Source organism: Anneissia japonica, unplaced genomic scaffold, assembly GCF_011630105.1.
Source record: "Anneissia japonica isolate Jap-2015-1 unplaced genomic scaffold, ASM1163010v1 scaffold8299_len47186_cov215, whole genome shotgun sequence".
Classification (NCBI taxonomy): Eukaryota; Metazoa; Echinodermata; class Crinoidea; order Comatulida; family Comatulidae; genus Anneissia; species Anneissia japonica.
The window spans coordinates 13,281-25,686 of NW_022738461.1; the positions used below are offsets into that span (position 1 = coordinate 13,281).

The 12,406-nt window shown below is 35.5% G+C and overlaps 1 protein-coding gene across 1 annotated transcript in view; it reads right to left on the minus strand.

The window, feature by feature from the left end:
* Positions 1–12,253, minus strand: part of LOC117117543 (atlastin-1-like) — a gene marked incomplete at its 3' end in the record, with an annotated part of 17,955 nt that extends 5,702 nt beyond the window's left edge. Inside the window, exons 1-11 of the mRNA XM_033261858.1 lie at positions 11,862–12,253; positions 9,483–9,587; positions 8,888–8,989; positions 7,546–7,635; positions 7,220–7,334; positions 5,625–5,752; positions 5,475–5,528; positions 5,243–5,347; positions 4,411–4,444; positions 2,680–2,876; positions 2,234–2,365 (exon numbers count right to left, since the gene is read on the minus strand). Of these exons, the coding sequence (XP_033117749.1) occupies positions 2,234–2,365; positions 2,680–2,876; positions 4,411–4,444; positions 5,243–5,347; positions 5,475–5,528; positions 5,625–5,752; positions 7,220–7,334; positions 7,546–7,635; positions 8,888–8,989; positions 9,483–9,587; positions 11,862–11,975 (1,176 nt within the window). The remainder of the gene's footprint in view (positions 1–2,233; positions 2,366–2,679; positions 2,877–4,410; positions 4,445–5,242; positions 5,348–5,474; positions 5,529–5,624; positions 5,753–7,219; positions 7,335–7,545; positions 7,636–8,887; positions 8,990–9,482; positions 9,588–11,861) is intronic.
* Positions 12,254–12,406: the final 153 nt, after the last annotated feature.

The window sequence follows — 12,406 nt, forward strand, 5'->3', positions numbered from 1 at the left end:
GGTAAAGAATACAAAATTGCTTGACAACCAATACGCGCTCGTTTTGACGCGCTACTGTGATTTCACGAACTAACACAATCTACTTTGATTGTGTTAGTTCGTGATGTGAGCGACGGTATAAGCATCTGAGTACGGCGCGATATGCCCTCTCCTAGAAACCAAAATAGGCTTAAAGATTCAAACCTAATATTATTTTAGCCATTCCAATTAATTGTAGCAATAAACTCGAAAAATGAATTGAATGTAAGTATAGAAGAATTTGGCTAAAAATGCTAAATTAAATAGAGAAAAAGTACAATAAAAACAATTCCTTTGAATTTTTAGCGTGGGCATGCAGTTATTCTATTATCTATAGTGTAGTTCGTATAAGTCGATGAAAACAACTATCACCAGCCATATTGGTTTCTACACTGTCGTCTTTATTTCCAAACCATCAACTTTGTAATATACCCTACATGCAATGCATAATTTGCAACCATTGACGGTCCACCACTGACTTTTACTAAAATGTTTACTGGCATGCATGTGTTTTGCCAATATGCATTTAATTCTAATTGAGCCATAATGGAAATAATTGGTTACAGAATATTGCTTGTGTGATAAAAAAATTGTAGTTTTTTATTTATTTTTTAATAATTTCAAGGTTTTATTTTTGTATATATTTAGTTTTTGCGCGATGAAATAGAGTGGTAAAAACCCACTCTGCTAAATGACTTCTGTTACCAATCCCCAAACCATCTAATTTTATTTTAAAGCATAAAACTGGTTTCTTTCTATGCAAAGATTGGATGTCAAGCTTTACCGGTGATCCCACAATCGCTGCTATTGATGTTAACGACTGAATTTTATGTGGCATTGAGGAAAACCATGTTTTCAAAACCTGGCAGAGTTTGAAAACCCCCAAGCTTGCAACCACTGCATCAATGACTCAAAAAAGTTTTATGTTGATAAGATCCATGATTATCTGTAATTCCAACCTCAATATATTTTGCCTTTGGTAAAATCTAATTCTGCAAACTGTTGTCGTTCCACCTTTCCATCCTTTAGAATCCTGGTGGTCCCATATCTACTGGCCCTCTTTCAAAAGCAAACACATTTGGCAAGCAGCTCGCATCAAACCCAACTTAAGATGACGAAAGTAGGGACCCTTTTGAGTACCCTTATTCTATGAATATTATTAACTAACAAAATTCGTAACCCGTAAAGTTTGTAAATCACTTAAAAACTAAGAAATCTAATTGAACCGACAATGTTCCTGTCATTGTTTTTACTCAATGTGCCTCAGAACTTGCACCTGTTATTCTTTTTTCTTTTTTTAAAAATTATTATTAACGTCTTAAAATCAAGAAATGTTTTTCATTTTGGTGCTGAAAAACAAAAATTCTTGATAAACTAACTCTCATATTCCACCGGTGCCTTCCGTTCTTCGTGGACATTTTCACATGTCATCCCGATTCTCGAGAAGGGTGATACGTCTATACGAAACTTCCGCCCCATAGCCTTAACACATCACAGATTTCCAAGTTCATGGAGTCCATCATCACCGATCAACTCTTGTCGCATCCGGAGCTGAACTATCTTCTCTCTAACCATTATTATCTTCTTTCCACCATTAAAATGGATAGAACTGCACCTTGAAATAATTATCTGATTCCATCAGCTTGGAATAATATGTCTAAATAATATTAACTTAAACTGGAAGGCGCATATTGTAGATATTGCAAAAAGTGCCTCTCAGATGATTGGTCTCTCCTTTTCCCGCTCCAATATCTGGGGTGGTTCTCCACCGTCTGTTTGCTGTTCTAAATAAAGTGTAGTCCAAATAAATCAGGTTTATTATGAATGAATCTCTCACTCTATTCAAACGCTTTCTTATCGCTGAAATCTGGCTGCTCTTTCCATGTTCTACCGTTACTCCTTTAAAAAATGCTCTGATGACCTAAAATCTATCATCTGTCATGTCTCTATTATTTCTTCCTGCTCTGTGACCCGGTCAATTTGCACAAACCGTAAGTACACAGTTGTTTTCTCTCTTTGTTTGCATTGCCTTCCACTTACGCTCCTTCATATTCCAAACTTTGATTCTCTGAAATTCCTTTTCTTTATTTAAGCTAAAAAATCTCATTAACAAGCTCCATCTAACGTACCTCTCTACCCTAATTCTAATGGCTTCTTTGCAGGGCCTCTATCATAGGTTTCCCTTCATCATGTGTCCTCTAATTATAAAACTCACTTGTCTATCAGCTGGTCCAGTAATAAAAACTTTACTCCACATCCAGATGCCAGTGGTTACTCTATCAGAACCACCTTCCCAAACAAATCCATTTAGTGTACTTTCCTGGTCATCCATCCAGGTTGGCGAGCACTGTGAAATACATTTACGTCATAGAGAAATTTTATCAGAATGATACATAATGCAAACATTTAATTTAATGTGTTCCTTAAAATTGAAATAAAGAGGCTCTATTAAAGTATAGCTAGCTTGAGTTTGACATTTAATGGGCCGATGACAGTAATGCACATTTCTGCCTTTTAAGCTGAAAAAGTAGATTAGTTGCGAGTAAATCTTATTTTGTATCCTGTACACATTGCTTATACAGTGATACATTTGATTGTCACATATATTTCGTCTCTTCTTCATCGAGTGGATGACTTAACCCGTATCGCCTCTATACTTACATTGTGGGAGAAGTATTTGATAAACAAGTTGAGTAAAAATGACTTTCCAGCACGAGACACCCCAGCAACTGACAAAACCACCACTGGAATATCTTTCAACCTGGGTTGCATCAAGATACTTTCTAGTCTGTCTTCATACAGTTCAAGTTGCTTATTTTTAACCTCCACTATTTGTACTGGATGCCCATCCACACAGCCTGTAAGCATAACAGTACATGATGATGTTATGTGCAGTGATGGCGCCAGGACTTCTCCAAGACGGGGTGGGGGTCAGCTTTCCCCGATCGGGGGTAAATGGCCTAATTGATTATACCTGAATTTTAGTAATTTTACATTTTATTTAACATTCTAATATTATATAAATTATTAACGTGTACGTATTTCACTTAGCATATTTAATGAGATTAACTCATAAATCGCAGCGTAATTTTGCTATGGGCGTGGTGTGTGACTACTCAAAAGAGGCGCTTATAGTAGCTACATGTTCACATCATTCCACAACGACAGGGGTTGAAATGAAGCACAGCATCGGAGTAACCCGCTAATCTTCCGAAATATCAAAGGGATCTTTAAAGTGCAGACGGCGAGCCAGTTGTGTACACTGGAAGTCCTTATCCGAGTAGACCTGGTTCTTCCAACCGAAATCTAGGAGAGGAGCGGTTTCAACCAGCACCCATGTTAATAATGATGTAGTTTGGCACCCTTGATACCGCTCGGCCTCTCGACTTGCCAAGGTCACGAAGAATGCGAGGAGGTGAAGAGGTAGACTTAAAACCTTCTAAATTTATTTATTTATTTTCATTTATTTATTTATTTTTTTGTTTGTTTATTTGATTTATTTGTTTGTTTGTTTGTTTGTTCAGGTTTAAAACATCAAAACATCAAATTCTAAACCAGCAGCAAGAGCTAAAGCGGTTGGATTACATTATCAATTTTTTTTCAATACATAATTTAAAAACACTGGCAAAGGCCATCATCCATTGAGAAAAAAAAAGGATCTTACAAAAAAAATTACAATATTTTATATTTAATAATTCGATTGAAATATTTCAGCACTTGTTGGGCCATCATGTGAGGCAACCCTGGTCCAGGCAACGAAGGAAATTAATTATTAAGGACATGGAAAAGCGTCTCTGTTTCTACGTGAACCGCAGTTTTCAGTAATGTTTAACCCCATTATGTATCCTGTTAGATACTAAGTGTATCGCACCCACCCTACCACCCTCCGTTAGACATATAATTTATGACACCCTTAATCATAAACTGCAGCGTACCACAATGGCAGATACTAGTCTTTGGCTTACGTAATTCATTGTACTTTATTGTTTCAGAGTCGCAAGTAATTCTGACGGCAGTGGGGAGGAGAGAGACATTTATAAGAGAAAGTAGAAGTTAGAGTAGGGGCAGAGAAAAAAAAACAACTTTAATTTAAAATATAACGCAAGCTTTAGCCATCAGTTGAAGCTAGTGTATTAAAAAAAATTATAACTAAATACCACGATAGAGTGACACTAATAATATTCAGTGTGATGAAACAGTAAAGTGTACAAGTCTAAAATGTCAGCGGTTAGTACAGCTTATTACGTACTAAACTAATACATATTTCGATCTTCTTGGAATACTGTTGATGTGGTAAATTTTGTTTAGTTAATAATCGATGTTTAATAAATAGGAACGTGGATCTAATGAAATTAAACCAGCAGACATGCATTACATAATTATGATTCTTACCAGACTTGCATACAAAATCACTTTTGCCATTTTTCTAAAAAAAAAAGAAGGAACAAATTTTTTTTGTTAAAAGAAACGCTATTTACTTCTAATGCCAATCATATAAGTCGTATTATTCAAAAACTTCGCAATTCTTAATAATAAAAAATAATGAGAACAACATAATAAGTAGGCCCACAAAATATTTCACATTTTCAACAAGATGAATAGTTCAATAACCTGATTTGTTTTTTAATTTCAAATAATAATTGAATACCATGACAATTCATTGGGGACTGGGCCGGCTTTAGTTTGTTTTCTTTTTTTATCAAGTAAACCCTTAACACTAAACATAATAGATATCTCTCCTAAAGCCACCACCACCACCACCGCCACCGCAACCACTGCCGCTGCCACTGCCGCTGCTACTGCTGCTGCTACTGCAACTGCTACTGCTACTCAAAAACACCTCAGACGTCATTTCCCGACGTCTAGAAAGCAAAAATGTCCAGACCACGTAGGGTAGTCTCGTCTCATCTGTGGATCCGCCCCACTGGCTGCTGCTGGGGATGTTACTACTACTACTACTACTGCTACTACTGCTACTACTGCTACTACTGCTAAAACTGCTACTGCTGCTACTGCTACTGCTACTGCTACTGCTACTACTACTACTACTACTACTACTACTTCTTCTTTTATGTTACAGTTAGAAGACATCAAATTCCAATATACAGGTTGGGAAAAATAATTTGATACAAAATGAACATATTAACACTAATTTTTATTCAGAAAAATACAATAATAATTAATTTAGTACAATTCAACTGAAACCTCTCTTGCATTGACCTACCTTGGCTACTGTTGTGATTTCAGTTACTGATGCCATTGCGCCACTTCTACCTCTGTTCCCACTGTCGTTGCCACCACCGAGATGCAAATACTCTCGACATGGCTGCTAAAGTTACACATTGGTATACAATAAGAATTGCAACATAAATTTACACATTTCCAAGATTAGATAACATAATCAGGTATAAGAAAAAAAAATAATCTAGCAAAACAGTTATTCGAAATATTCTTACCTCTATTTGTGATGTAATTTCAAACTTGACTTTATTGACAGACTCCGCATATAACTGAAATATAGATAAATAGTTATAGTTGCAATATAGTTTGTACATTTTGTTGTATTTTGTAATCGTGTTGCCGCAATAATACCTTTAAAATCATACCTGAAAATACTTAAGTAATCCTGCACATGTAACGTCGACGCCATCAATCTCTTTAGCTTCCGATATTTCTGATGAAAACAAAATCTTTAACAAGTTCTTCATCTGAACTAGGAATCTTCCAGTAATGTCTGAAAATGGTTGACCATAATATGAAAATGTAAGTCTGGTTAATTTAAGGGCAACGTCGTTCTATAAAAGACAGATAATAATTACTATTATCTTCAAAGTAGAAAAGCAAGAATATATTTAGTAACTATACTAATGCTTGGCTGTCTCCAACAATCTTAAATAAAAAGCGCATAACGCGCAGGTCATTGTGCCGAATTGCATATGGGCGTGGTCTGTGACTCCTATATTATTAGCCAAGCGCCCCCCCCCCCGGCGCCCCCCCATTCGAAAACTTCGAAGCAAAAAAAAATAGGCTAGGCTTATGCTTATGCTTGTGCTGTCACGGTTAACGTGTATTCGGGAATCTAAGAAGCAATATTTTCAGTGGGCGTGGCCACCGAAAATAAATTCCACGCCCCCTCATATTTTGGTCCATGCCCCCTCATATTTTGGTCCGCCCCCCCACCAGCCCCCCATTGTAATACTGCTAGATACGCCACTGGCCAAGAGGCCATAGTAACTTCATGTTGACATCATTTTACAGTCAGAGGCTGAAATAAACCAGAGGATCGTGATAACACTTACTCTCCGCGTTCTTTGAAGGGAACAAGAGCCCGATGCACTTGACATCCGTTTTTATATCCTAGGAAAAATCGACTGATTCTGCTCTACCGAACCCTGCGAGAGGAGCGTCTCGAAATAAAGTGCGATATTGAGGTTGTAATTGCTGTGCCCTTGCCTTACTTCTGGGCCACTCGACTGTTTTTAATGGACATATGTATTTTTATTTATTTGTCCATCAGCATGACGATGTGGGTTTCGGCCCGTTGCCACCCTGGCAAGTTGCCACCCGGCATTTTGCCACCGGTCCGTTGCCAGTCCGCCTTTTGCCATTCTAGGCCATTTGCCATTCTAGGCCTGTTGCCACCCGGCCTTTTGCCACCCAATCTATTAAATCTGTTAGTTTTATTCTATTCTTGTTCGCAGACCCAGGAATAACCTCCACTGTGAGAGATCAACGGAGATCCAAGTGGTAATATAAAAAAACTCATAAAGCACACCTTTCTTTTAAAGAGCAGCTTCATAATCGCATTATTGTATAATAATCGCGTTTACCATTTTTATTGGTTGCTTTTTAACGTGTTTACAGTGCTGTGATCATTGTTAAAATGCGCTTAAAGTTTTAGTTTTAGTTTTTATTTGGAATGACTTACGTGGCACAGTGGCACATATCCAAAATGATGGTGCATCCAAAAGAAAAAAATCAACAGAAAATTTAAAAGAAGAAAAAAACTTTACGGAACTACAAAATCATTACGGAACTGGAGGTTAATAGTAATAATAATGATAATAATAGTGATTTAATAATAATAATAATAATAATAATAATAATAATAATCGTAATAATAATGGTGGTGATGATGATGATAATAATAATAATTATACTTTCTTAAAATTAAACATAAAATTCTATTATATTTTCAAACCTTTAACGTCACAAATGGAAGTATCCCAAGCATCCTCTACTGGGCGAGGCATAAGGAAACACTTAATTTTTTCAAACACCTGATGAATGGATTTTTTTAGGTCTTGGTTTTTGTCCTGTTTTCAAAGATAAATATACGTAATTCTGCTGAAAAAATAAACATTAAACGAAAATTCTTTCCTAAAGATGAAAAATGTATTTTTTTTTTTTGCAATTTTAACCCAATATTTTGCTTTTACAAGACAAACAACTAAGTGCGAATTCATGTATTTCCTAAAATCAGATCTACCTTAAGATTACAAGTTTGAAGCATCAACTGTGACTAACCATGCATTTTGTAAGGAGTTTGATTCCACCATCTTTGCCAAAGTTGCACTCATGTTGATTCTGCCAATCCCGAATAAGAAATATCAGGGACTGGAAAAATAATGCATTTATAAAACTGTCGGAACAATATTATACTTTAAGAAAAAGTATAAAGGCTTACATCATGAAAAAACAAGAAAATAACAATAAACCCTGCAGGTACCAATAATCTTCGTTTGCACATACATTTATGATGGTAAAGTACATGTTGAATCTAATGTGTAAGCGACAAATGTTATGCTACTCTTGTTTTTATTGTTTGTTGCTACTACTGTGCATTTAAAAAAAAAACTTTAACTGCTAGCGTATAGTTTTATTTAAGTACTTTACATTTGATATCTATTCTTATATATAATTATATATTTTTTACTTCTAATTTGATTTCTAAATCGTAATTTACTGCTTATATATTTCATATTTTTAAAACGATTTTTATAAATGTTATTGAATCATCATACTATTATGGCACTCACAACCTCACGAGTCTACCTAATATAACTAGTTTTGCATTAATAACACATTTTAATAAGATGCGTTAAAGAAATTGTTAATATTCTAGTTGGCTTCGTAATTAATGGATACAGAACAGAACTGAAACAATTATTAATGAAACATTGTGTTTCCTAACTACTCACATGTTTAAAAAGGTCTATATTCCATTCACCACAAATGGGCAATTGTTTTCCATAATTTTACAAAATTAGAGAAGTGAGCAATAGGTATATTTTGATGTACAGATAATATTTGTCTATCTTTCGACAAATCGATTTATTTAAAGATTTTTATAACTTCAAAACATACAATAGGTCTATAAAAATGAAGAATCAAATTGTAAGTTAAAAATTGTCTCGGAATGATCCCTTAATATTTACATATCCCTTATATCTGTCTCTTATACACATCTCGATTACATTTTGAGTTGAATTAAAGATTTTATAGTGATGGCATGAGTTTTATAATTCATTTTATTTTGTTGAAGAATAAGGACGGTTACTATACTTTGATAATGGTTGATCCAGACGCTCCTAGCCCAAGCCACACAGTCAATCACTATTGGTTACATTGGCTGGTATCATCAATAGACGTGAGTTGTTCATGTTGATAATGATCAGGGCCTGTCTCTTATACACATCTAGATGTGTATAAGAGACAGATTGTAATGTTCATAACTTCATTAAAAAATATATATAAATTAGAGAAGAGATCAATAAAAATAAATCTATTATTATAGATAATGTGGAATGTATGTCTATCAAGTCGATTTAAAAAAAAGAAAAAAAAAAACTAAATATGTTCTTCTAACTTGAAGAGGCTTCTTGTCTCCTTTAACTGCGGTTCCATATCTAACAACTTGCTGAAGGAATTGCAGATCTGCATCGTTAATATTGGATTTCAAATTATAAATCTGCAATGAAATATTCAATTCTTGTTATATTGTTAAAAATAGGAAATACGGAGCATAAATGATTCATTGCATTTAACATTTACAAACAATTATAAAAATATATAAAAAGACAGTTTTAAAACATTAGGTTATGTTGCAAATTACCGTGGTAGAAGCAATAAGTTGATAAGGTATAAAACATGATAAAAGGAGAAAAACTAAAATGCTAAAATCATTGAGATTTAATTAAAATTATACCAAACATGAATTCCGATGATTGAGAATGCTAATTTTTATGTATGCGCGTTGGCGTCTGTGAGGTAATGTTCAAGCACGCTTCTTGTGCTGAAGACCCAGTTAAAATCCGGCTGGCGTCGGACTTTAACTGTTCGGCTGCTCGAATAACCCTTGTGATGCACATAAAATGTAATGGGTTTGTTCATCAATTTAAATTTATATAGTGTGCATAAAAAGTTTATTGAACGTTTATACACATACAAGTAGGCAATCATACCTGTACAGAACTTAATAACGTGCTAAGAGCAAATAATAGTGCATTCTCATTTGTCGTTGAGTATGGATCAGGAGTTCCTTGGGTGTCCATCAGTAAGACTCCAAACTAAATATTACAAAATTTTATAACAAAAAATGCATTAAGATATAGAGAAAATAAAAGAGATCATAGTAACCAACGGGATTAATTCTAGAAGCGCTCTCTTAAAATTATATATAACAATTTTTTTTGTACAATGAAGGTCTAAAGCTGATTTTACTACGCCAGAAGAGAAAAGAATTAACCTGTGCAGGGGATATAGCAAAGTGAAACAACCAAACCATTCCCTATATCTCTTGTTAATACTGTTCCTAAACCTTATAACCTTTGTAAGAAAAGACAATATGAGTTACCATTAGTCAAAACTAAACGATCCAAGAACTTCATTCCAAATTTTGGTGTTCTTTATGAATGGTAAAATATCCTTAGCATGATATGTGACAACAGTGCTCTGCTTTCGTTGGCTCACCAGTTATCTTCTTGATGTTTATATTTTCTTTAATTTTTAAACTTTTAGTGTCCGGTTATATGTATCTGTTTTCTTTCTTGATTTTTACAACCCCTTTTGACTGTGTTATACACTTTTGCTTCGTAGGTATTTGTGCAGTTTTTTGCGTAATATTTTTTCTGAATTTCAATGTTCCTATTTATTGTTTCTTATTGTGTTATCCACTGTAAATTTTTATTCAATTGAATTGAATTGAGAAACCCTCTCAATTGTTTTAATTGTGTTAAAAATTCGAGTAAAGACAAAATGTTTGTTACGATTTACCGCCCAGACACATGCAAAATTTTGGCAGAAATGTATTGTAGCACTATCCTTTTAAGTGTCTTACCATTAAGCAGTTATAAAGACAATGAATCAAGTTGCCTGCTGAAACATGGCTCAAAACGTGTTTTATTTATTACCAGAGCAGTGGATGCAAATTTTGTACATCCAAAACGAACAGTTTTGTACAATGGCTGTATACTAACTGGCTGAAGACTGAAAACCACGTGGTGGTTGCGACATCCATAATATTGAATCCGTGTGTGTGTGGTTAAAGTGTACTCTAAGGCCCCAGAAATTGTTAAGCCGGGCACTTACTGCGATCGATGTTGGTCGGCTGACTCGATTCTATCGCTGATCTCTACTATAATAGAAGGATTGCTCATCGGCCAATCATTGTACAGAAAACGACGCCATGTTTGTGGGCCTAAGTGACTTACCAGTTTCTTTTAGCATTTGTGTAAACCATTTTTAATAATAACGATTTTTGCAGTATTTTCCAATAATAAATTTAAATTTAACAAAACCAGGTAATGAGCAATCCAGATATTATAGTAGAGATCAGTGGAATATATGAAGAACATGTAGTGATTCTAACCATTTCATGTTAATTACATTATGAATATTCCAATGATTCGCTTGCCTGTTCCCACTGCTGACCGCGCGCGAAAACTCGAAATGGCGGGTGGCAACAGAGAAGTGATGATGAAACTGATTTTGTTATCGCAATGATAGACGGAGGAAAAGGGCTGTGAGATGAGGGTTAACATTCCTCAGAACTTCATAATGATTCAAAAGTGTGATTAATATAAACATAGTTTTTTTTTTAGTTCATATTTATTTTCAAGGCCTAGAGCTAGGCCTCCTAAGGGTAGATAGTTGGCCTAGCCATAACCTACCCTACTCTACTGTAATCTCAGGTAGTATCAGGCCTAATACTGGTAGAAAGAGGAGATAACTCAACTCTGCAAATCCTTTTTCCACGCATTGTCAGTTTTTTTTTGCTCCCTTGTCACAGACCTAAACAACTAGGGTACATTCCACAGAGTTGCATTAAATGGACTCGTCGGTCATCGTGCGCACATCTGTACATTAGTTTTAATAATGGTCGGGACTTTATAGTTAACCTTTGACATAAATTGAATCTAAGCCTTGCGATTGGTCCATCGGTCGCGAATTCGCTCGCGAATCCGAAAAAGTTGGTCTTGGATCAACTCTTGTGAATTCGCAGGCAAAGCCGCCGCGACCACCACGCGTACCGCGTCGAAGTTCGAATATTGGGCGTTCGCCTGTTGACTACACATTCGTTTGCATGTTCACATTGGAAACGCCAGTCGCGTCTTTGATTCAGCAGCGCGCGCCACATTTCGACGCGAAATTCGCTTGATCGCCTTCAGTGGGAACCAGCCTTAGGACTAACGATCTGTTTAGACTGCGACCGACAATCAGCAGACGCCGTCACGTCGTCTAACTCTCACAGGGTACTGAATTGGATTTGTCGCAGTGAGTGTCGGGCTTTAAGGCTTCACACGTATAAGAGAGTTTTGAACTACTGTATAATGTCAACATACCTTTGTACCGTCAGATCCATAAATGTAAAACACTTTACTCCACATCCAAATTCCAGATGTTCCCTTATTATCACTCCAATCAAATCGGTCTACTTTGCCCTCTTTATCATCCATCCAGTTGTCTGAACACTGCTTGGTCACAGCATAAGAAAAGTTGGTTACTAAATTACCTTCACTTTTAGTATTTACAATGTTAACTAAGCTTTAAAATCACCTTTTTGATAAATGGTAACCCCTTATAGTCTACGAGCAGCAGATCTTAAATATAGACATACCCGGCAATTTCTCATAACAAGCTAAATTTCTCAGGATAGATCCATAAATATGAGTATAATAACAGGGTGCGTACCTTTGGTGCGAAGGGTCTTTGGTGAGAAGGTCCTAATTTTAGTGACCTGGTTTTCCAGGAATGTATGCTATACAAATATTGAACCGTTTATCACGTCTAAGTGCTTTGCTAGCCTATAATTCAGAGACCTTTTCTTGACCACTGAAATCTAGGATGAGTTTCTGCTTCTGGAGTGACTCTTTAGTTTACATGATAC